The sequence below is a fragment of the Neodiprion fabricii genome, chromosome 2, assembly GCF_021155785.1.
Source record: "Neodiprion fabricii isolate iyNeoFabr1 chromosome 2, iyNeoFabr1.1, whole genome shotgun sequence".
In the NCBI taxonomy this organism is placed as follows: Eukaryota; Metazoa; Arthropoda; class Insecta; order Hymenoptera; family Diprionidae; genus Neodiprion; species Neodiprion fabricii.
In genome coordinates this window covers 17598459-17625463 of record NC_060240.1, presented here as the reverse complement: position 1 = coordinate 17625463, position 27005 = coordinate 17598459, and the positions used below count along the sequence as shown (strand labels likewise).

The 27005-nt window shown below is 37.5% G+C and overlaps 1 protein-coding gene across 1 annotated transcript in view; it reads right to left on the bottom strand.

Moving 5' to 3' along the window:
• Window positions 1-27005, bottom strand: part of LOC124175705 — a 475074-nt gene that overhangs the window by 93278 nt on the left and 354791 nt on the right. Inside the window, exon 3 of the mRNA XM_046556127.1 lies at window positions 18516-18653. Coding sequence (XP_046412083.1) covers window positions 18516-18585 — 70 coding nt within the window. The 5' untranslated portion in view covers window positions 18586-18653. The remainder of the gene's footprint in view (window positions 1-18515; window positions 18654-27005) is intronic.

Sequence of the window (27005 nt, the reverse complement as noted above, 5' to 3'; positions counted from 1 at the left end):
AGGGGGTCTACCCACCTACGAGAATAACAATAAACTAATATAGAGAAAATAAAGCAGCATATGGTAAGCAGCAGCAACTTAAGAAGTGTCAAATCCGAGTATAATAAACGTGGAAAAAGAAAACAAACTTTACTTGAATTATCAGTGGATAATCAATCGTTGTTATCAGCACAATTATCGCCTCCCTGTTATAAGAGTAGGCTCCTGGTTAGCTTGTGTTACACACATACAGCACAATATTGTCACGGACACAAATATGTGTAGGGATAAGGACATGTATTTGCAGAGCAAAAGGTCAAGATGAGTGTTTGACTGATAGTTGCCCGGTGCTCTCCTTGGTCTAATTCATCCTGCCTGCCAGAGAAGCCCATGAAATGTTTATACTCCCTTAACCATCGACACAGATTTTCGAAAATTTCAAACTCCGCGTGGCAGTTTGTTTTGCTGACGACAATTTCGATCCATGTATACCTACTTACCTATATCAGTAGTTCAACGTAATCATAATACAGCTTGGTTTTAACGAATTCTTTGAAGGCAGACACAGAACTGCGTTGATGAGAAAAGATGTTTAGATGTTGAAGAAGTTTGGGAATCTTGTTTTTTCGAAACCTACTGGGAAATGAAAAAGATTATTCGTATATCGTGAGCATATTTTACGCATTTTTCCATGCTTGTTTTCCACACATATCTGGTACGGTTTTTATAATGGTCGAACGAGTTTGCAAATGTGTGTTGAAAATAGATATTTTCTCTGGCCGCGATATATGCAACGACATACAATTCGATTGTTACCTACATTTTCCAAAACTGTTGAAGATTTATCACAATAAGCAAGTTGAAAAAAAAAATATATGTATAAAAATGAATTGTACTCAACCATTTATATTACGTTGGTTTTGCGAAAAATTGAAGAATGAAAATATTTGAAAAATACAATCGACAATGCATTTGTTAGGTGAGTGTATGGAATGGTCTAGATAATGTAAAATTATTTATTTATTTATTTATTTATTTATAATTATTATTTATTTCATTTTTTTTGTTTTTATGGGAAAAAATATTCAATTCCACTCGGGAGTCGGTAAAAAAAACAAATTATATACATATATATTCACGATAACAATACATCAACAATACGACGATAAATTAGAGACGCAGGATTATTAAATTCAGTAATTTAACATGTCTTCTCGTTCTCTTACTTCTATACCTCGACTCACACACATAACTCTTTTCTCTCTACTCTCTCCATACTCTCTTCATACTCTCTTCCATCTCTCATCTTAATACCTTTAACGTCAACCCTCTACTACTCTCTTGCTCTCTCGCTGTACACTTCACCCGCCTTTCACTCACACTCCTCGTACCCTCTCTCTCTCTCTATATATATTTTCCTGCCATCTGTCCCTTGCCATATCAAACATATTGTTGACATAATCGTTTCTATTATCTTAGTTTCACGTAATCTTGTTACAAACATACGGTCTCAAAATATTACGGTATCACAAAATAGCCTGCAGGGTACAACTCGTATACTACGCATGGAAGCAAAGCATTCTGTACGTTGGATAACTTCCGTTCCGGACTTAGCAGCCCGTAAGTAGAGCGAGTATACATCAGCGTCACACGATACAGATATGCTGCAGGCACAAATGCCACGAAATAGATGTACACGTACGTAGATGTATCACGCAGTAAACGTTCACGCAGATCGGCAGTACCGCACAAGCCCTGGAGCTAGGGGCGTAACTAGGCATTTAGGGGCCCCAGGGCAAGGACGCAAATTGGGCCCTCCTGGATGACTAATGAAACATATTTTTCTGAAGCCTCCCCTCCCATACTTCATAAATTTTCTCCCAATAAATCAGTAAGATATTCGAATCAGGCAGTCTATCCATTCTAAAATAAAATCACCATTTATCCAATGAAGATATTTGACATTGTTGACCATAAAGTCGCTATAATCATCAATACCGTTACAATATGAAATTGAAATGAGTATTTAAAATGAAAAATATCAGAAGCACACTGACAAGATGTTAGTTTGGTTAAAATGCCATGCTGGCATGTGATGGCAAACTGATGAACTATAACCAAACCTTCGCGGAATGCATCTCACAATATTACGAAATCATTTTTACCCCCCCCCCCCCCTCCCTGTCTTGGTGGGCCCTCTTAACTCGGGGGCCCCGGGACATTACCACGGTTGCCCCAGCCTGGTGACATCCCTACCAGGAGCTTTTGTTTGGTTGCTATATCTCATTCGCAAGCACGGGATCTGGATAAGCTATCATACGACCGTCGGAACTGAGTCTAGGTATAGCGTTTCAAAATATGTATGTATGCCGGCTTGAACTGAGTGGGCTTCTCTTGAAGCGGGCAGGAACTTCGAATCGGTCCACAGGACGGAGCCAAGGGACTAGAGGAGAGGTGCACTTACAGATCAAGATGGATCTGATATATGTGTAAGGACTCAGCGTGGCGAGGGGAAAAGGAAGAGATCCGCAGGTGTGGCATCGTGGGGATCCCGTTGCCATTCGACTGTGAACAATTTTGTCCCCCCCCCCCCCCCCCCCTCCCTACCTGATCGGAGGTATCCTTTCGCCGCTCTTTCCATATCCGTTTCTTATTTCCGGCACTTATTTGTTCAATTTCTTGAAAGAAGTTATACCTATCCACTAACCTATCATGCAGCAGGTGGATCAAGAAATTGCGCCAGCTTGTCTTCTTGCTCTCTTGGTTTGATCTTCTTTTAACCCTTAGCGGCCACATGGGGTAACTCATTACTCCACGCTGAAGGACCTAGTTTTACAAGACATATATGGGTGTTTTAAGACTTCTAACCGATTGTTTCATGTTTGTTGAAGAGTTCTTCAACATTTGTAATGATTTTTATCGGTCAATTTATAGATGGCGTTCTAAAAACTGGTCATATATGGGAAACTTCAGCAAAAATGGCTTTTTTCAGAAAAATATTCATTACTCCGCCATTTTTCGATATTAAGGGCTAAAATTTTAGGATTGTACGCATAACGTATACCACTACCATAAACAAATAACAGCATCCGCTGATCATTCAAAAAGTATATTTATTTTGCAAAATTATTCGAGGGGCTAATAATTTCGCTTTTTCTGAGCCTATAATCTCTCAACACCAAACAAATGCTAATTGCTATTGTTCAGTTTTTCAGAAGCACTTGTTCGGTTTGGAACAGTTGCGCATAGTACAAGTGAAGAAAATCAATATAGATTCTACGTATCAATAACACCATCGATATTACCATTGATTATCAGTTATCACTACTGTTTAGCGAACTTCCATAGTTGGAAACAGATGGTATTTGGTTCATTTGCAATAATGTCCAATTAATTTTCCACACCGGCGCGTGTATCAACGTCTAAAAACACTTGGAGCTATCAACAACCAACGCACCTCTGTCGCTCGTTGGAGTGAACTTTAATTGGAAAACTTTAGAAACTACAGATATACACGTAGAATCGGAGTTTAATCCAATTGAGACGAAATTCAAGTACGCCTGATTATCCTTGCATCTTTCAACCGTGCTAAGCTTTGAAGCCCAAAGAAATTTCAACATGATCAGAGGAGTTCTGTATCAGAGTTTGAGATAGCACTCAACGTCAACTTAACCAATCAACAGATGTTTTATTTTCAATTGCTCTTCTCGTTTAAGGGAATAGCAGAACGATTTTTTTTTTTTTTTGTTGCGACACCTACGTGGAACGTCAACTTTTATGCACCATTAACAAGCACTGAAAGTAGTCTTTTATACATATGTACGGGAAAAACTTTCGTGCATTGCTAGCGGTGTAAGAAAAAAACCTTCGCACATTGCTAGCAGTGTGACAAAAAGGTGGTCGGGCTTTTATCCCTGGACCTCACCATGGGCTTTGTCCCTGGACCTCAACGTCACGCAGAGTGGTCTGTTAGAAATCCGTTTTTTCAAGATTTTCGGACTTTTTCATTCTTTGACTGGTTTCATTTTCTTATGTCGGACTTTCCATTACAGGTGTAACAAAAAATGGAGTTCGATACACGTACGAAAGTTGGCAATGCCTAACTCGTGTGAATGCGCCACACTCATGCGGGAATTGTCACCTTCGCGCACTAGTATCGAAAAACACTATTCAGCTTTTATTGTGTTTTCTTGAGGGATAGGTACTCACACAAAGTCGGCCAAAATTGCTATGCGCGTTTCGTGAAAATTTATGGATATTTTGTTAAAGAAATTGAGATTTCTTAAGCTCATGAAGCTCTGTTTTAGTGCTGTAGTTTTGTTATAAGCAAAAGTTTTATTTTTTTCTTGTGTAAACTACAAAAGTATTCTTTTGCTGTTTAGATATATTGTCAAATTCTGAACTAAGGTACTTAATTATACCCATACCATGATTATATGACTTCATTCGACAGTAACCATTATTACCAAGTCCTAATTAATTTCCATCAATTTCATTTCGAATGTTATGTAACAGCTTATAATTACAAAGTTCCGATCGTAATTTTGAGGTGACATATTTTCTTGAATTATTATGAATTTTTAATCGTTATATGTTGACCGTTGTAAAACATTATTTCCGCAAAATAACATTAAATACTTGAAGGTTATTCTTTCAAATTTGGGTGATAAATCTTTATCGTAAAAAAAGAGAAGAAGAAGAGATAAAAAGGTAGAAGATTGGACTAAAGAAATAAGGGAAAATGATTGTCGTTAAATTTGTTAATTTTATTCATCAGCGCGCTCACGTCTCCTTTAGCAGATGTCTTCGTCACCGGCGAAAAAGAACAGAGAAGTCGTAAAATGGTCTAAAAAACAGAGGCTGTGACTGGTGTGAATATTAAAACGATCCTGTGGCTGCCGTCACGTCGTCTCGCTTCACGATCACGGCGCGACGTGAGCAATGAACGGGCGGTGAATAATCAACGAATGCAATGCGCATGCAACTCTCGTCTTTCCATATACAGACATTGGCAATTCTCCTGAACAAAACGATCGGCCTCTGTCAAGACGATTCGCTAGCAATACCGTGTGTGCACATATTCGTAGCTGAAGGCGGAAAAGAGATTGCACGTACAATCGCGCCCAGACTGCAGTGTACTCTACGTAATAATATAACTTTTATCGTGGAAGTCGAACGGCTCACGGTTGGTTGTAAACTAAACGCAATCGTTACTGCGTCCAAGAGGAAAAAATTTCCATTGTTAAATTCGAATCAAATACCTCCATACGTGCTTTTCCGCTAATGTAATACACGGAGGGAAAGGATTGTTTGAGGAAAGTGATATTCGTTTGATTCGACTAACTACTGTTGTCAAAAGCACCGAAAACACAATACTTACTTAATTCAACAGAATACTTTTGGCGGACGAAATACTTGTGACAACTTGATGTAGGATTGAATCAAGCCTTTGTATGATCCTGCTGACTATCGATTTAATCAAGATAATAATAACAGTGTGAATTCCTTGCGATAATGTATATTTTGTATCAAGAAAATGTGTGATTGAAATGACCAAAAATTTCATTCAACGCGCCTGAATCGAGTTATTTTAAGAATGTGAAATTGTTGTATCACAGCAAATTGAGCTTGTTTTAAATTCATGTTTCATTCAGCGAAGAGTTGAATGCTTAAAGCACGTGATGAATTAGTTGGTGCAAAAAATCTCTAGCATCAACTGAACATCAGAGTTATTCAAGTACACAAGACGTATTCTCTGAATGATGTCATTTATAACTCTGTTGGCTCAAAATTTTGTGGGCCATACGCGATATTTCATGGAGAAAATCCGAAAACTTATTGTTGTATATGTAGAAGTATAAACCGATCATGTATCAATAGTTTTTGTTTATTCGTCGACGATATCAATTTCGATGAGTAATAACTTGGTATTATGCTTACTGTCATTTGTAAGAGGTCTCATGCCAACTTTGTCTTACGATATCCGTGTCTGCTTTCCCAGCCGACTACCCGGCTTCATAACGATGTCTGAAGCTATTTCCGAAGCGAGAGAGTTCACCACCTAGTGACCGTTTGTAGTAATGGTATACTGATGATTACGACGAATGTGATCTCCACTTTGTTCAAAGCTGGTAGTGTTTCTTTTACCTCGTCAGCAACTTAGTGCAACTGATTCAACCAGTTACGCCAAAGAAGCTCTGGTTATATCAACGAAATATGGAATTCAATCGATGTAAATTTTTTTTGTTGGATAGATCTATGTACTTACTTTATTTGAAGTACCTAATTGTTTCTGCCAACGAGCATGCGACTTGGAGGAATAATACATAATCTTCAAATGAAATGATATTTACTTGACTCAATATCGGAAACACATGAACAGATTCATTCGCATCAATACTTCACTTGATCGTAACAAGAAAGGCTTGTGTTGAATCAAGGAATTTGCTCAACAAAATCATTTTGACAAACTAACTAAATCGGAATTGTTGAATTGAAGTCATCGAGTTTGTAACAAATAAGGCATGGATAAGATACTAGATTGAAGTGAATGGAGTCCAACAAAATGTATTTTGTTGGTTCAAGAGATCCTTTTCCTCCATGTATGCAGGTAAGTGCCTGAAAGCTGTACCTTAAAGGTATATTTGGCTGCTGTAATATGCTCAGGCGCCTCAACAGGATCATCAGATGATTTTATTTCACCGGCTCTTATCTCGATGCTTTACCAGCTTATGAAATTCTAAAAGAATGTACCACGGACTTGCTTTCTCAAAGAGGAGAATAATATTTTCACAGTCTACTTGGGATGCCCGAATACACTCCAATCGGTTCGTCACATAAATCCTGTGCGTGAAATAGAATTTATTGTATTAATACATTTATTTATTATATTATATGCCACATTCCGCAAATTATGAGTATGTAAGCTGTTACGTCCGTAAAATTCAATGTGGCCACGATTTCGGAGTGTCATCACGTGTACTGAGATACGAAAATCCTCCAAATATAAACCTCTAGGCCCTACCGCTTACTGAGAACACGTCGATGAATTTTTGACTTGTTTTCGATCGCATGTCTTACTTCGAATTTTCTGCATCTCTTGTCGTTGGAAAAAAGATATTCCGCAACCAAATAAAATATTTTGAAAATTCCATTGTGAAAATCTAAGAATTTTCGGTCTGAACTCAATTTGTGGAAAACTTTTACTCATCGTGGAATTAAACCAGACATACCGGAGATGTTGAGCTAATATTATAGTTGGAAAAATTTTACAGTAAAATAATTGCTATTGCTCATAGTTTTTTTTTTTTTTTTTTTAGAGTAGAATCTTAACATGACATATTACATCCTTTTTTCGCAACCGGTGTGATATTTCAAATTTAATATCATAGAAGTTACGGGGAACCTTTCTTATGTATTTCCACGTTAGAGTTATAAATGTACAGTAGACGCGTATAATGTATTGTACTAGATTTAAGGTTAAAGTGTATTGAATTGCACAGAAATTTTGCAGTTTTTTAGACAAATTTCGCAGAGTTTCATATAGAAATATTCTTACAATCGCCATGGATTTTGAATATTCTCTGCAGAACACGAAATTTTCCGAGAAGTGTTCGGAACAACCGATAAAAGCGGAGTTTTCAAAGATATTTGGAGAGTATCGCAAATTTTTTTTTATTTTTTTTTTTCTCACAAAGGAACAACTGTGGTGTAACAGCTAAAAAATGCGAACGTCACGACTCACTTGAAGTAGATCTATGAGACGAAAAAAATACCCTTTATAAGCTGTGATAATTAATATTTCTCCCTCATTCAGTGTTATTCATAGTCAATTAATAAGATCGCAACTCTCTCGTTTATTTCTCGAGAAATATTAGTTATTTAGTACCTTCAGCTACGTAAAATATTTAGCAGGATTATTGGCGAGGGATATTACGGTATAAAATGTGATGTCGCCGATACGAACGTGATTTTGTTATACGTGCAGACGTGGGTACTAACCTTGGAGCTGTATTCACAGCCATAAAAAGTTAACCTCGTATAAACGGCTAAATCTCGCGGTTGAATTTGTCTTTTTTTATGTGAGGTAACGTGTGCGGATATGGTAAAAATATGGCCTGCATTTCGTTGCGTTATTTTATACAAAACATCACCGTTGCTGAAATTCGCCAACCGATTTGACGAAATAATGCAGGGATATTGAGAAAACTTCCTCGTTACCTTTTTACTGGTTTTTTTTTACCTCTTTTTTTTTTAAATCTAATTCCTAACTCTTTCATCGACAGTCACATTCGATGCTTAATATGCGACCTCAAAAATTTCCATGTCCTAGCCTCATCACAGTTTGTTTACAACTTCAAGTGATTTTCGTTACTTCGTATAATCCCAACCCCCCCCCAGTAACAAATTTGAGTCAAAATCATCGAATTTTGATAGTTTTTCAATTTTACAACCACTATACTGGATCCGCCATCTCGTATGTAGAAATCATTAAATTCCGATTTTAAATTCATGATCAGTAAACCCCCCCCCCCCCCCCCCCGGTTAGAAAATTCAGGCCAAAATATTAAGTTCAAAAATGTATGATTGAAAGGGTTAAAAGTGCATATCTAATCGAATCGGAGGGGCGAGTTCCTATTTTATTCATATGCTAATTCGGTACGGTAGGTCGAAATTGTTGTCTAAAAAAATCTTACAAAGTTGTTGTCTCATGGAATCAAACGAATCAGGTCGATGGCAAATTTATTTCTGCATGGAATGGTTGCTGGTGGTATTTCAAAAATTAAATTTTTTTTTTTTTTTTTTTGGTTTTCAGTTTTTTTGGTCAATTGACATTGATTCATCATTATATTTGACGTGTCTTCAGAGTCGTGGCACGAGCAGGCATAGATGTTCCCAATCACGGAATATAATTGATATAATTGTTTAGGAAACGCAGAAATTTTAAAGATTTGGTATAAGTCAATTTTTAGAACTTTTGTGGAGTGGTAATTTTGTTGGCTGTAAATAGGATTCTTGATTTGTGCGCATGATGCTGTTAAATTTCTACCTTGGTCCTGGGCGGATAATGTATTTGTTTCAAACGGTAGCTTGCTTGACAATAATGAATTCGTCGTGTCCACAAAATATGAGGCAAAATAAGTTGGGAGCTGGAATAAAAAATGAAATACGTCAGCGAAAATCAGGATAAATGACCCCGCAGAACCCTTACGGAAATTGGCTCCCGGTCGAATTGGCTGCATTTTCAGTACGTTATAGTACATATTCTCCTGATCAAAATTATTTTCATCGACACAAGTCCCAAAAATCATTAGCTTCCGAGATATAGGCGTCGGAAAGGAAGTGTATGAGTTTTTTTTTCGTTTGACATCTATGGCTTACGTGATTTCTTACGAATTACAAAGCTTCAAGAGGGACCTAAGATTAAACACATCACTCAAAAACTGTACAGCTAATTCACAAAGCCTCCACACACGCTTGAATAGCAAGACAAGTCGATTATTGCAAGAGTCAGAGGTTCTCGTTCTTCACGCAAAATCTGACGTTGCAGTTGTACCTCCTTCCAGTAAACCAGCGAGGTTATGGATGGAATCAATGCATTGCTGGAATCAATCACAGCTTCCTTAGAGAATGAACCGTGCAGTTGTTATTTTTTTTTTTTTTTTCTTTTTTTGTAGTGGCATGTCTTACCTGAAATTCCCTTGAAGTTTTATAATTCGTGAAAATCACGAAATCCATAGATATTAAAAAATCTGGACAGGTATATATTATAATATACTAAAAATCGTGCAAATTTGACCTGGGAACAATTTTCATAAGGATTCTGCGGGGTCTTTTGAAGAAAATAGCCGTCTTTTACCTAGATGGACATTAGGAGCAGTGTAAAAGTAATACATGGTGTATGCGCTGCGTCCACAAAACTGCAGCGTGAGAGAAATAGGTTAGAGGTCCGCGATCGGTGTAAGTTAATTAAATACTATTAAATATATCAGGCGAAGGCACAATTTTGCACAAGGTTGATATATTGTATAATGTACGCTGAAAAATAAAGCGAAATGTAAATCCACGGTAGCATTCTAATGTAGTGATCTTGTCATGATAATTGGAGCAATCCGTTCATTGAAAGTAAGTTAAGAGAGTTACATTTATGATGATAGAGGGAAATCAAATCATATTTGTGCAAACACATGTGGGCATAAATTGAATGGTATGGTTCGATGATTTGATATTTACTGAATTTTTGGTGATGATCGAAGAAGGAATTTGGAAGATTTTTGGAAACGCGGAGGGTGTAGGAGTTTGCTGATTGGTCAAGTTTTCGTACTGGTCAATTATTGTGATTGGTGGGAATTTAGAATTGGTCAAGAATTTGTACCGGAAATGTTGGTTGTAAGAGTGTAAATTTTGTACATGGAAGGGAAGTTGGAGCATGCAGGTATGTCTCAAAGTTAAACAGCACGCGACGCTTCCGCACCTTTGCGTATATACTCGTACTCTCGAAGCAGGCTAGCGTCCACATCTGGCAGCCGACTGAGTATTTTGTAAATGGGTAAAATCCACGCTGGAAGTCACGTACTTTTGACTATTTAGTTATTTTTTGATACTATCTTATTATTTAGGTGCGTAGTTCCTTCAGCGCAGTATGATCTTACCAAATGTGGAACTCTTGCCCTTACTATTCAGAATTGACTTTGCTTGGGTTCTGTCTGTCGTGGAAATCACAACCGTGTAAGAATGTATACATTGAAAATAAGACTAATTATCGTTCTCAATTATATTAATGAAATTGTATTGATACACAACACTTCTTGCGTCCGCACGTTCTATAAAATATTATATTATCTTCTGGAGTTCGTTAATTATCAGATTGTTATACAATCACATTGTATAAATACGATGTTTCCTGACAAAATTTAACTATGAATTTTGCCCTTGGTAAGATCAAGAAGCGATCGCGTCATCTGGCGGCTGAGTTTGACCGTGGAACACATTATTCCATCTTAGCAACTTCCAGGTGATGATCCCCCCCCCCCCCCCCCTCCTATCTCTCGACGATGTTGGCTTTCTGGCAGACACCTTGAAGATGGATTGGGTTGAGAAAGAACATCCGAACACAAAATAAAACGAAAGGAATAAAAATACATTTTTCACAAAACGAAGTTTAACTGTATCGTGAACTATGACTTTTTGTTGTTACCATAAAGAATTTGCAATAGGGTGGAGATGGCGAACATAACAACCATTATTCATAAATCGTAATGTTTCGACATAATATATTTCATGATTTTTTCACTTGAAATTCAGCATAAAAAAAAATTTTTCAGCTTGAAACAAGTACTACTGTACCGTTGAATTATGTAAAAAATGTGCCCCACAAGTATATAGCTGCTGGAATGATTTTTCGATATCGATACATAAACCAACGAGATTTGAAATCGCGGTGTAATCCGGTGTGGTGCACAGATTTGCCTAGATTTTTTTTTTTTTTAACGATTTTACAGCAGAGACTGTGGATGAGTTTTTAGATCGAACACCCTGCCAATTGGATAATATTTTTGCCAAATTTGAAATCTACTTTTACCCCGGATTTTGATCAAATTAATTTTGAGGTCTTCACACGATCACAAAAGTCCACTCGAAAAGAGTCTTTGAAGACAAATTTCACTCCAGTTCCATAATTCAGAGTGAAAAAGTATTATCAAGGTTGGCTTGAATCCAACGCCGAGTCTCCATATCCTAGAAAAGATTAATTTATCATCGCAATGGCCTGAGAAGTATCTTTCCGTTTCACATTTTTCAGCCTCGGTTTCCACGGACTTGCGTTAGCGGAAATACAAAACATTAGGTGTTGCTTCTTATTCACAGTTCTGGTTTCTTTTGTTCCATGAAAGATAAAAAAAATAAGTAGCGTTGGTATTAAACTTCTCCAGTTTGATGCGATAGAGAAAGCCGGAAAACTGGAGATGCGATATCTTCGCCGTGAAAACTTGCACCATTTGAACCTTCATCTTATAGCTGATGATAAAAAAAACGAAATCTAACGTGATACTCTAAGTGGTGATTGACCCACTTGGATAGAACCAATTGCAGGATATCGTGCTCTAAAGCGTGAGGCCAATATGCTACATGCGATATATATATATTTATATGTACATCTCGCGATTGGTTCTTCGAAGATAGATTAATCTGATCTCTCCAGATTTATTCCAACGCAGGCTGTAATATTAAAATTAAAAAAGCATTGCGTCTGTAGATCAATCGTAGAAATAAAGCCAACCTTCGTATCTCGGAAATAAAGAATTACGAGTGCTTGTATTGATAATCCAACTTCACGGCGGGAAAGAATCTGCAATTTTTTTTTTTTTTTTTTTCTCTTCACTTCATTGTCGCCCACAATGATTGTCGGGTCGATTGGATTAGTGCTGAAAACATTGAATAGGAACCTCAGTGTACGTAAATTGGAGAATTAGATGAAACGAAAAACTTTGAGTGCTGTTAAAAAACAGAGTAATTACTATACTGCTAACCTAGTCTGAATCAAACTTTGTTACGTTGACACTGACTTGTTGAATCTTTTCGAAATTGATTCCGAATTTTGCAATCGTGCTTACTCTGTAAAACGCATTAAGTGGTGAGTCGAATGGGATTTGGAAAATTTTTTCGCAATCGAAGTGCAATAAGCAATACGAGATGTACGGTGCTTCAGCGAAATCCAACGATTTTCAAATTTTTAACTTCCACACTGGGTTGGACTTTCAAATTTCCGAACTCTGTTTGTAAAATTCTGATCAGTGACCTCGAAACCCCCTGCGTACCAATTTTTATGATATGTGGACGTGTAGAAAAGAAGAATTCGCGTGGATAAGGACTATACTTACACCACTATTGCACGAAAGTGTTGAGACATCAACATCGACATCTTAGAAGTCCAATTATGCAAAAAATGATAACGATATCTTGAAAATTGAATGCAAACCTTGAATAATTCTTGAATAACACTTGAAAGAATAACTAAACACAGGTGTCTCGTATATAAGACGCTGTACCAAAAAGGGTAGATGAGTAATTGTCAGTACTTTGTTGTTAAATTTGATATTATGCTTATCGATCAGTACGCTTACCCTACTCACAAATCGTGTAAAAGGATTTTCTAATTACCATGATTTTATCGAGTTATCGAGAAGATTCTTCTTCATGCGTGGTGGAACCAATACGGTCTAAGTGGGCCATTGTCTCCGAAGAAACATTCAAAGTTCGAACACACTGAATAAAGCCATCGGAAGACAAATATAAATGCAAGAAGCCAAAAGAATCCTTGTTTGCGAGTTGGATTCAATAAAAGATACGCGCATTTGCGCAAGTGTGGAGACTACATGAACAGGATTGTGTAGTTGCCAAAAAATGATACAGACGCTGTTATCTCTCTTCACTGAATTACGTAACAATAAAAGAAGTCATATACCTGTCAGTGTAGGTTAATTTGATCAAATTACCCAAATTTTTCAATATATCTTTTGAAAAAGATTCAGGAGTACCCTTTCTTTAGAAACATAAGCCAGTACGCCTCTCCTGGTTTTTTGGTACGTAAAATTGATCATTCTTTTATGTAGCTCCCATTTTTTTTTTTTTTTTTTATAAATTCCTCAACCACGGGTAAGTCATGTTGGGCCCAGTTACCTTAACATTAATATACGGGTCGATCCACGAACCTTCGACTAACTATTTACGGCAATATTTTCGATTTTTCTGACATTTGAATATCTTATAGTGGAACACACTAGCAATGAGATTTGAAAACACTTTAATTCTGAGGTCTCTCAGGAACCTAACCTAATCCTGACCATTCTCGTAAAACACGTTGATCAATTTTATCATGTTTGGGAAACTGATGTCTTCCAATTTTTAGGAGTTGCCATTTTTTTTTTTTTTTTTTTTTTTACATAGCATTGTTCGCTACTTATTGAACTCAAAGTCTCCTAATTATCCGACTACATCCAATTTTGGAAGTTCTGCGAAATGAAACTCAGTTTCTTCAGATGCTACCAAGCTGAGCCAGGAGTATTAAAATGATTTAACGAAAAAATTCACTTTGTGCTGTGAAAGATTACTTATTATTTATCGACTGTTTTCTCGAGTAAATTGAAAATATTTTTTGATATTTGATTTAATTGATAAATCATATTTATTAGTTTGATTGGCAAGGCTAACGGCTTTGATCAGTGTAACTCTGCCGCGCCGATTTCACTCTTGTTAAATTCTTATGAGGTGATTATTTAAAAAAAAAAACTGATCACGTACGTAGTTCCAGGTTCCAAATCTAGAAGATTCAATATTATACTGATTAAATAGTCAAAATGTTGCGTTGATTTTTATTGAACGGATTCTTCGTAACCCTGTTACTAATTTTTTTCTAATAAAATCCCCATCATCAAACTGTTTCACTCGCAAACTATTCTGATTTGTTTGATCTTCTGCACCGTTATAGTATTCACTGAATCCAATAATTCCAGAATAAAAATTTCCAATTATCGGAATAATTGTTCCCTGTCAAACTATTCTAACGATCTTTCCTAATTTATTCAGCATTATTTATAAGATGTGTTCAGCCCTGATGGTGCCGTGAAAGAGACGAGGCTTTGCAATGGAGCGAGCAGAACGGAGTTAGCCGGAATAAGACACGGGCTTGTACAGACCAGACTAATATATGAGTTTCCAAGGGTCTGTAACGGTCGTGGGCCACTGTAAAAACGCTGATAGTCATGCGTCTGCTTAACTTAAAAATTGCAAGGCCCTGTTCCTCGAAGACAATTATCTACGTCCTGGGAAGGAAAACCTAAGTGGTTATAAGCCACCCCCTGCACTCGCACATGCTATCCTCATTGAAAGAGACATACATATGTGAAGAGGCTTCTCGCGTTAGTTAGCAAGCGACGGTGAGATAGACCTCACATATCCTGCATGTACGTACACTTTAAATAACATATCTTGTAAAATATTCGAATACATCGTAATTATAGACAACCGTGTGATAATTATTTTTAACCAACGTCGAGTCCTTCCGTATGTTTCCCTACACATACATACAAGATATCTTTGTGATACTACATCTGCGATTTTTTTTTTTTTTATTCCACGTGATCCCTGAAATATTTCCGAGCCTAAATAAAAAAAAAAAAAATATGAAACTTATTTATTTATTTATTGCAAAAATAGCACATGTAAACAAATGATTGAAATTCGTACTTTTCCACGAAAAAACCTTAATATACACCAAAAAATTGGACAAAATTATTTTAAATTTTCCGTATTGTTGTTTTTACTTGTCCGCCATATTGGAGCCGCCATACTGAATTTCGAAATTTTGAGTTCAGATTCGTAATTAGTGACACCCAAAGCCCATGTGTGCAAAATTTCAAGTGAATTACATGTATTAGAAAAAATGTATGCAGGAAAGGATTAATAGATATTCACCATATCATACGGAAGCGATACAATTAAAGAAACAGGCCGAGAAAGAAAAAAGACAGGAAGAAATAGTGATAAACACATTCTTTCCGAAGCTTGTCACTATGAACCATATTTGAATATTCTTATATCGAGAATTTCATCGATTCGATAACACAATTTCGCAGCTGTACATAGATCAATTTTGATGTAGTTGTGTGTCTCGTTGTATAAGTTGAATTATTAAGAATTTTTTGATTATTTATCAAGAAAAATTTCACTCTCTTCTCGAAGTCACTTGTCTAATTGTATTGCTTGTATTAATGTTTTCACTGATTAATAATGTCCATGGCAATATTGCACAACTTTGAATTATCTGTCTCAAACACGTTTAACAAAAAGGAAGACAAAAATCTTGAACAGGAGAAAGCTAAAAATTACCACTTTAGAAAAAACAAACGCAATTAAAAAACCTGAAATTAATTAAAAAAGAAATCAACAATATTCATAGCAAAAGAAAACTGAGAAACGAACAACACAAGTACAGCGATAAAAATTAGAAGGTGTGATAAAAGAAAGAAATCGAGCCGTATGTCAGGCTACATAAAAAATAGTTCAATATAAAATAAAATAAACATAACTATGCAACTAAAAATTCAGAGTAAGATCATAAATAATCAAAAAATACATTGAATGACAAGGAAAAGCAAGGTCAGATCGCATCTCGTCGTCATCAGTGGCTTGCAGGTTTGTAGGACTGTAAATTGTAAAACAATTGAAGCTCCTTTCATACGTTGAAAACTTGACCTTTCCAGACAAAAAATGACCGTATGTATGAAGTCCAAGTGAAGACCTGGGCAATAATGAAAATACATATTACAACCGTTATTTTTTTTTTTTTTTTGTCGTCACCAAACATATGTTCCATTCATATACTTTTTCCGAAAAAACTTAAGTAGACAGATAACCATTAGAGAAAAACGTGAATCTTGACGAGCAGACGAGCAGAAACCTTATGAGTGTGAAATTAAAAAGATCTGTGACATGGAAGTTATTTATAGTTCGACATGTACAAAGAACCGTCAAAAATGAGAAAGTTGAATCACTTTCGTGATGATCGACAGTCGGGGTAATTGTTCACGCCATAAGCAGACACCGTCTTTGTGTAGCCAGTACGAGTTGAAGATGAGGCGATTGATGTAAGTGATCAAACACTGCATCAATAAAAAAGAAACTTGAAGTATAATTCCTAATATTATTTGAAACTTGCAAATATTTTGACAGTGAGACTCCGGAGTTACGCTTATATTTACTAAATTCTTGATCGCTGTTAATAATTTATATCAACTTGAATATTGGTTGTAGTTGCAAATGCAAGGGAAGCCGAGTTGACGGTTTGAAGAATTGCAATAGACTCGTTGCTGGGAGGGGGTGTTTTGAAGAATGATTTGGAAAGAAAGTGAAAGGGTATAGGAGCTTGATTGTTTATATTTATTGGTGGATTTATGAGATTCGTTGATTATTAGGATTGGTGGATTTTTGGGATTGGCCGAAAAAATGTGCACCAGGAATGCGTTATGGGAGGAGAAGTATTGGTACATAGGGCTTCTTGGAAAAGGTATGTGGATAGAACCAATAGAAATAGAACGGGTTTCTGAGAATGACGCTTGGGGAAAATTGCGTCTCATCATCGCGCATTTGGTTGCCAAATGTGTCAGTCAAAACTAGAGAAAAAAGCTACTAGTTCTATTTTTATGGCTGTTTTGTCCCATTGGTTCTCGGCCGATGTGCCGGCCACTGTCTACGGTACGCATTGTTCCCGGTGTGATTACAACCCCCGATGTCTTGTTATTGAAATCACCGAATCGATCTTAAGAATCTATAGGTAATGCATCTCGAATAGTGATAATGTTGCAAATAGAATTATATTCATCTGAAACCGCATGACACGACACGCAACACTGATAAATTAGTGAGACTGAACGTAACGACGATACGTCGTGACGTTGCTCACTCACGATTTCTCCCGCGGAATGTTTACGGTATTTCAACCAGTGATACACGATGGTTTCCCATCATTTTTGGTTTGATGTGCTCTCCTATTTCTCCGTAGTTTGTTTCAGTGCTCTCAACTGTGCGTAATTGTTCCGTCAACTTCGCACCATTCAAGCTTGATCGAAGTGGGTCCAGTCGGTACCAAGATGACTAGCGTACCTGCATTCTTTCTTATATCCGCATACGTACACGTTTTAATTTACTACAGAATACATTAAGCCGACCGATAGAAGCTGAACTTTTTTTGACAATTTTGGCAATCGTTTCACCAAAATGCGTGGATGCGTTACGTTTTGGCGCGACAACGATTCGACTTTGAGACAATTCGGCATGGGGACGTTTCGGCGCTAGACGTTTCGGGATGGGGATGATTCGGCATTTGGACAGTTAGCCGCTAAGGTTTTATATTTTTGATTCCCAACGCAACTATAACGTTAATTTTGGTATCACCAATAAGGCTAATTGACCTAAAAAGCGGAGCAGAAGTAGCATATTATTATATTCCCTCTTAAGGCATATTTGTCAAATATGAGAATTGCGGGAAATATGACCCTCATCGCTCGCTTCGCTCGACTTTATTCCCTTGTTACATAATGTACTATATTTCAAAGTATGTCATAAAATACATTCGTTCAGGGCTGAAATTCGAAAACAAACACCCACAAAATGTGCCTACCGACTTCCCGTCATCCGTAGCTAGACCTGCAAGAACTTTCCCAAGGACCGAACCTTTTCGAACCGACTTTGCGAGTCTAACTCTTTCTAATTCCGTTGTCGTGTCGTGGTTCACATTCATTAGGTATACCGACCGACGATATTCCTTATTTTTTTTTTTTTTTCAACTCAAATTTTCGCTCAGCACTCAGGTATAATTATGACAACGTTGAATAAAAGCATTCAGTTCAAGTTTTCGTTCCATAACACAGCGTTTAGCGTCAAACCACCCAGCGCTAAAAGGTCGTGGCGCCGAAAAGTCCTGTCAAGAAAGAGTTTGCGCGCCAAAAAACGCCCTGATTTTCATGTATGCATCTACTCACCCGTTTGTGATCGAATCATAACCGAGAGGAGGGCAAGACAGCAGCATGTTAGGAACTGCTTGTGCCACATGACTGCACAAACACCACTTTCTCTGCTTATCCCCAACCCTGAGCATGGGTAGTGACCGTCATAGTAATCTGAAACAGAAGAGAAGACTTTTTCTCATTCGTTTGTATCTTATCTCTTACGTGTACGTAAAAAAAAGTATTCATCCTATTTTCTTATCCTGTATTTTGTAGGTCCGCCAACATTGAAAATTTTCGTGCAATGATTTAATTTTTTTATTATATTTTCATATGGTATTGACACTCACTGAGAGGAAAAATAGTAGAGAATATGTCTCTTTTGATCGCAGTATGGGAACACAATGGATTAAATGATATTTTATACTGATTTTTTTTTTTTCGGAAGGATAATTCAAACGTGGAACTGAAGTTTATTCGATTGTTATTTACAATTAATGTTTGAGAGACTAGGTAATTTTTCTGAATATCCGAAATATTATTTTAGTTTCTACAAGAGCAAACTTAACGTTTTTTTTTTTTTTTTCAATTTGATTCTTAGTAGTAGTGACGATTTCAGAATTTCGTGCTAAAGAAATTCCGAGAGGAAGTTACAGACGCATAAAAAGTAGAAGTGAATTCCAGATCATCCAAATTTTTCCAAGTTCTCAAAATCGATAGTGACGCCACGGGGCTTCTAGACAACCCAAATGAATGCTTCTTTTAAACGAAACTATTTGAAATATTACCCAGCAGTGAATAGTGCTTAAGCAACGCGCAAAACTAACGTTCGAGGACAGGAGGAAAGATTTTCGTTTACGAAATTTTTCAAACTCACCGTCAAGCACAAGCTCAGGTTCGATGCATGGTCTGAGCAACTGAACCTGGATAGCTCGTTGCTTCGCTCGCGTGCATCCTTGTTCGGGTAGCACAAAAAAAAAAAAAAAAAATTACTTTTTCATTTGTCAGGTAACATTGTTTGACCTCGAAGAAGTTTGGCGTTTCAGTGCCTGGTGGCTCAAACTATGAATCCGAAATCTCGTAACGCACGTTCGGTTACATATCTGTTTGGCAGATCTTTCCTGGTTGTCCTGACGCTGACTTCGTCATAATGGAAGCCAGCGCCAGGTTCTCTCGGCTGCGTTGTCTGCTTCTCGATTATCTTACGCATGGCTTCGCCGACGTTTCGCGTCTTGAATCGCTCATACGGATGTGAAGCCTCGTCGAGTACGTCGTTCTCCTCATACACATCTATTCTAACCAACAACGTTTCACCCTGACTTATCGCTGCGGCTGCGATTCGCCTGTGGTCCAACATGACCCAGGAATCGTCTCGAGCATCGTGCACCGCAATCACGGGATCTCCCTGCCAGCCTTCCTTGGTCATAGAGGCGGCCGAATCCCCGATGTAAAAGCGGTTCCGCGTGAACTCGTCCATGTTGCTTTGGGAGAATTTGATTTTCCGAGACTGGATGAGCCTGCGTAAATCGGCTACAGCTTCACTATATAAATTTACCTCACTTATTACATGTGTTTTATTAATTATACCCCGAATCATTTTGCAAATAGCGTACACGTTTCACGTCGTAACGAGTACTTTATGTTTAATGTTTGAGGCGCACGTATTCTCACGTCTGTTGGCAGTCGCTTAAACCTTGCATCGAACCTGAGCTAGTGCTTGACAGTGAGTTTGTAAAAATTTGAAATACATTATATTGAAATGTTATTTTGTATAATGAAAACTAATTCGATAAAACACGGCGGAAAGTTCACAGAAATATTTCGAAAAATATTCCAAAAAAGCTTTTAAGAATCTGTCAAGAATTATTTATGGGAAGATATCAGAATGAAATAATTTACAAAATACTTCATTAAAATGTTTAAAACATATTTGTTTTACTTTTCAAAAAAATATTGTGATGAAACTTTTTTCAAAACGTATCTTAATATATTCCATTGAAACGTTTTAGAATTTTTATCGCATTCGAAGCAACGAGCTATCCAGGTTCAGTGATTATTTCTATCATAAAACCGTATCCCGAGCCACCGAAAATAAGTAGTAATTTTTCCCCGGATTCTATTACAATTACCTATACTTTCGCTCCAAGTGTATATTAGAACCCGAAGCCTCGGAGATATGAAGGAAACACGTGATTGAGTTATTCTCATAAATTTCGACAGGAAGTTAAATGAGGATCTTGCTGTCGTTCCAATCTGGCAGCAACAGTTTCGAAGTAGCAGACGCAAAAGCAAGGCTGGGTACCTAAGTGGGTTCAGTCGTTTGCAACGATATTTTATTGAATTCTCTTACTCAGCCTGACGGAGCAGAGGATGAAGGCGGTGGGCATCGCTGTATGCTTGCGCGGAGTTTTCATTCGTGTGCTTATTGAGCCCAGGAGGCAAATGTTGACTTTACAAAAGTGCCTGAGAATCACAGGTACCAACGAGGGAAATGAGCATTGAAGGAAAAGGAAACGAAATTACTCAGTCTGTTAAGCACGATGCCAGAGTTTTGCGGGAGGAAATTTCAAGTACCTTTCCATAACCGTCGCTAACTTTCCAATTATATGGGTCTTTCCTTTGTCACATTTTCGAGTCCTTTATCACCGCCTTGGATTTGCAGACATAACTGTCTGTTTTTTCTCCACCTTTGCCTGAACTCCGAATCCGTTACAAGTTTCCCATCCTTGTTACTTACTAGGAAACCCTTATCCAGATCACACGCACTTTGCGAGTTGTTAAAACTATCTCAAATTATTCTCGCGTCCCAATATCAATCAATGCAACTAACCTAACCCATCGATAACCATACATCATAGTCTGTATCACATTCCACCATTTGTGTTGTATACAATTGTTGAATAAGGTAATTAAGGGGGTTACCCTACTGTGACGAGCGTCGAAACAGGTTGTAACGGTATAAGAACGTAAAGCCATTCAAATTTAAGGGCCTTGAGCAAATGTCAAACACCGCAAAGCGTTTGAGAATCGAAACAAACACTCGGTTCTAGAGGTCGATATCGAATCACCTGCCCGGTAGAGGAGTAACATCGAGCTCTCTACGGGAAGACGCCGAGGTGACAGGTTCGCCGAAAATTCCTCGTTCGACAAAACTTTCATTTTTTTATCCAAACACGTGCAATGTGATCTGATTCATCCGTATATTAAAAGACGTAAAAAACCAGACTCATATATCTCTAGGCCTTCAAATTAAAATTAATCAACGAGACCGAATCCACATGGCCATTATAATCAAAAACTGGTGACGATCAATTATTGATTCCTTCGCAAATTCACCAGCAACTGTTACATCTCTGGAACCATCGAGCCGCCCACTTCACCTGGAACATCCGAGCTTAAGTAACAAACGAATGAATAATAGGTGCCCATGCCACATTCATTCATTCCTTGTTCTAGTATACTCACATGGTTAAATTTTGTCATAATGCGTTATATAAAATCATCCTTGTGCTGTAATTTACAATCATTTACATAAAATCGAGTCGTTTCACAATTTAGCGTCACTCTCAACAGCTAGAAGTCCCCTTTGCCATTTTCAAATTTATGTATTATGCGTATTTTAATTGGAGTGCGAGAGTGCGTGAATGATTTATTTTCATAATTTTGATTAATCCACACTTTCCACTAATTTTCCCATTTACCTTCTCTCAGATTTATCCTGAATAAACGAAATGTTCTTCCGTGAACATGTTTTTTACTAAATTACGTGCTTTATTCATTGAATATTCTCAGCCTCTGTAGATATACTTTATTGCTGAGTAGTCGAATAAGATTTGTAGCGTGAAAGGTCGTAGGCCATAAGTAACGTCACAAGGTCAATTTTCTAATTATAGGAAAAACTACTCATGCCATATATTAATGACTTTTTGATATCAACTAATTAACACGTTAAAGTGTATCCTCGAAAATATTTCACTGAAGAAGCTAGTGCTCAAACTTTGAACGCGTTCTTCTCAAAACTATATTTTTCAAAATATTGTACATGGTACCTCGAGCTGTAATCGATGAATTGACTTGGAATTAGGTTTGCTTTATAAAAAGGATAGTATTTCTCGGGTCACGAACGCTTTTGTCGTTTTCAATTTGTTCAATAGTTATGAATGATAATAATGCAACGTTTTCGGGAGTCGATGACGCTGAAAAAACTTCGGAAAATTTTTGATTCATGCACCAGGGAGGCAAAGTGGGTATTTTCACGTCGAGCGATTAAGTTTGCAATATGAATTGCAGGCGAGCGCGTGCACGTGTCGAAGATGAATATTGCAAATATGCAAAGCGGAAAAGACTTTGCCTTCATGGTACACGCGGTGCGTTAAATAAAAAAAAGTGTGTTTTTCATTTTTTTTTATTTTTATAGCAATACCAATACTTGGTCGTGAAGTGCAATTTTAAATACTCTATGCTTGATACTATATGCTTGTATTGCCACAAACATGATTACTTTACGTACGGAACGCAGGCAAAGAAAGACAAGTCAACCATAGTATTATTATTACACAGAAAAGGTTCGTCGCCGGAAATCTGATACAATGTAGTTAATGAGCATATTTTTTGTGACAGTCCACCGATACTTGTGATATCATGTACATCGATCGACCACGCACGAAACCCATCGCAAACCACGAAGAGACATATCTTTATTGGATTATATTTTTTCCACGAAAAATTCCTAGACAGACTCTTCAACATGTACATGAGTTGATATCAAAATAAAAGAAAAAATAAGTAAATAAAAAATTGACGGTATTGAAATTGACCAAAAGCGGCCGGTGTGGAATTCTACTATACATAGAACAATTTTCGCAGTCAATTCAAAACTTGAACGTCGGATAGTGTTAAATTCACGATAAGCAGCATAGATTGACTTCAAATAGTGTTGCATTGACAGCAAAAAGTATTCTATTGATGTCCCTACCACGTTTGTTTATGGTGTTGAGTTAGCCTTCCATATTTAAAGACTTGACCGAACACATATCTTACGAAACTTATTGAGTTGGCTACAATTTTCTGAAGAATATAAGCTGCGTCTCAAAATAAGCCAATTCAGTTCACTGAAACGAAAATCATTTGCACTGTATTTGACTCAATTGGTGATTTTTTAAAAAGTGCAATGGAAAACGATCTAAATAATCTACTATTCATTTTCAGAATATGTTTTTTAACCAATAGCGGAGAGAAAACATAATTGGTTGGTACGATTGACAACAAAGAATAATCTATGTTCGTATAATGCCCCGCAGTGTATTATATTAACAGATTTTAGGCCTATAGAAACCGAGCGGTAGAACTAAGTTCTTCTGAAAATAATCATAGTACTAGTTAAAATTTATATTTCTCACATCGTAAGTGATATGGTTGAATTATTTCTATAAATTTGTAGACCGAATTTTTGATCTTCGATTCTTACCTAAATAGAAAGTGAATTAATAAATAAATTTGAGAGACGAGTTAATCGAAGATTTTCACCCAATTCGGGGATCAATCATCTACATATTTTAATGCTTCAGGTCCAGTGATTTTTAGCAGTATAATTCATACTATTCAATAAAAGAATTTGCACGAAAGTATAATTTTTCATCAGGGTGTCAGAAAATTTGGTCTTCACGAGATTGAGAATTATGAATCCCACGTACCGTTGGGAGAAAGGGTTAGGTTTTAAAGGTGAAGCCGAGGTGAAGAGAAGATCCCTTTATAGGGCTTATAGGCCAGGAATGAGTTGCTAAACGGTTTCTTACGTGCTTTGCCGTGCTTCCTACGAGACGTATATGAAATTATACGTTACACGGTAAAGCGTCTAATTTTCTGTAATCACTATCAATCTCCGATTTGGGTATTTAATTACGGTTTAATTAAAACCTCGGCAATAAGGTCGAGCAACCCATGGCAAAGTTTGCGAACTTTATCTGCAAGGTAAGCGAGGTGCTGGTTCGCGATACTTCTACGTTAGCGAAGCACCTGCTGAGTCTGGAGTAAAACGGTTTAATTATGTTTTCCGTATATACGCTTTGCCGGACTCACCTTTGCCACTTTCATTGCATCCACGCTCCACCCCTGCTCTTAATTTTATCCAACTTTTTTTTTCATAATACAGGAAAGTACGCACTGGTATGGCGCTATTACACCCGTCAATAATTTTTATCTGGGAGCCTCTTTGGAATACTGATATCTTGCAATATCGTAGCAATAAAATTAAACGATGTGCATTGACCTCTCCGCAATATTATTATCTCACAACACACTTCAGTAAATTACAATTAGTTTCTATCAGATTCTGCGCTTCCCCATGAACGCGGAGGCACGTTGAACTTTTAGAAGCTCCAATTTTCCTGTAACTTTAGCCCATGCGGTGCGTTTCAGATATACTACATAACGCTTCAGCAGCTTCACATGAAAGGAAAAAAAATTACCTTACGGTCTGCCGATTCGAATGCATTTTGGCACACATGGACAAAGGTGATTATCTTTAAATAAGAAACAGGCCTGGTCAACAGTGAGATTCTCCTTCTTGCTGCAACCGTAAGAGCATTCTAGGTAACAATTTCATGTGGCAGCTATACTGCAACTACATGACCGAACCCTTATAGATATGTGGTAGCCATGTGGACACTTCATGGTTTTATCTCGGTAAGTACTTGACAAGGAGACCAACATATGTGGCATCTAGATAGTAACAGGCTATGCGAGCTTGATGATGTTGTCTTGGTTCTAATATCGCTGCTAGCTTGCGATAGCAGCTAGTACCACAGTATCAGTGACCATGCCAGCACAACGCTACGCTTAATTGCTGTTGGCTAAATGCCACGTCAATACTCTAAGAATCCCGGGATCATTCTACCGCCAAGAAACCCCGAATACTCTGTGTAGTACGTCTGATTAGCAACTATCTTGAAGTTAAATACGTTGGTTGTCATTGTCGACTACACACCAAGGAAAAGCCTCTTAACGACTACAGGGTGATAATATCAGTTAGCCATCTCAATTCTAAGTATTGTAATGTTCACGGGTTTTATGGACACCGTGTTCTTCAAAATACCGGACCGGTGGATGTCTTTGTTCGGTATGAAATTAGAAAATTTTTATTACTCTCTGAAAAAGAAAAGGAACTGTGTTTTCAGGGAAATACGCGTTATTAGTAACGTGTATTTGTCAAGTCCCGGTCTTGGTCTATCTGTTCCAGTTAGCGTAGGATTATTTAATCTGTTGCAATAAGATGCAAATTCGGGCGTTCAGTTAGTCGTCCGTGGTTTTTTAAGACTTGGGCGATGATGTCACTGTGCAGAAACAAATTCTGACGATCCGTGCCGTTACTGTGCGAACACAAATTATATAGATTCAGGCTAACAATGAAATACCATCATCGTATTCCTTTCGCTATCTGTTTGATTTTATGTACTGCTTTGCAGACTCGGGATCCACTCCGTTGCCTCATCACAGATTCTGGTTGTTACACCGTCATTGCTCCCTGAATAACCTAAGCTGCGCAGACGCTGGGCATTATTCCGTCGCTGTTCTCTGGCTATTGTTTGCTTCTGAAGCAATTTATGCAACTCGTTAGTTAATAAAGACGCAAGTATAGTTTTAACGAATTTTAATCAAACGAAAACTTATCTGATAATTTACAAAAGCATTGGCAACCAAGGTGCACATGCGAGAACAATGGTCGTGTAATCTAATAAACTAATTCTAGGCAAATTAAATAATGCGTGATCCTGTGGTTACGTTCGTGAATTTCGTTTACGAGTTTAATTTATGATTTTATTTGTTAAACACTTTATCAAGTTTTTCTTAACTCGCTTTCTTTTCTGTTTGTTTGTTTCTTTGTTTGTCCGTTACAAATTCTGCTATCTATTTTAAACCAACTTCTAGATGAGTTAGAGACTTGAAACTTTAAAAATAGCTCAGAACTGGAGGGCAATGCAGTATTAAATTAAGGTCGATAACAATTTTGCAACGATTTTGAACTATCAAAATATATGTGTATTTTAACGGTTAGCTGGTCGACACGCGCGACATGAGGAGGATACGACGACCACCGCCGTAGACCGAAGGTAGCCGGAAACCGATGGACACGACAATAGCCGACGGATACCGAAGGTAGTCGAAGACGTTAGAAGAAGACGACCGGCGACAAACGGAAATGGCAGGCGTGATCAGTGACGCACATTGTCAAAAGAGTTGCTGATAAGCACGGTCTTACATACAGGTCTGGAAACTCTGGTGGTGGAGGTATGTCCTCTTATTGAAGCATCGGCCGTTTCGCCAAGTGACCACGAGTGTCGCTGCGATTGAGGGATTCAGGCTGTGCGAGAGAGATGGAAACAGATTGTTGACCGTCCGAGCTGTTTCCGTCTCTCTCACACAGCCTGAATCCCTCTATCGCAGCGACACTCGTGGTCACTAGGCGAAACGATCAGTGCTTCAATAAGAGGACACCCCCACCACTGAGATTTTGACCGAGTTTCCAGA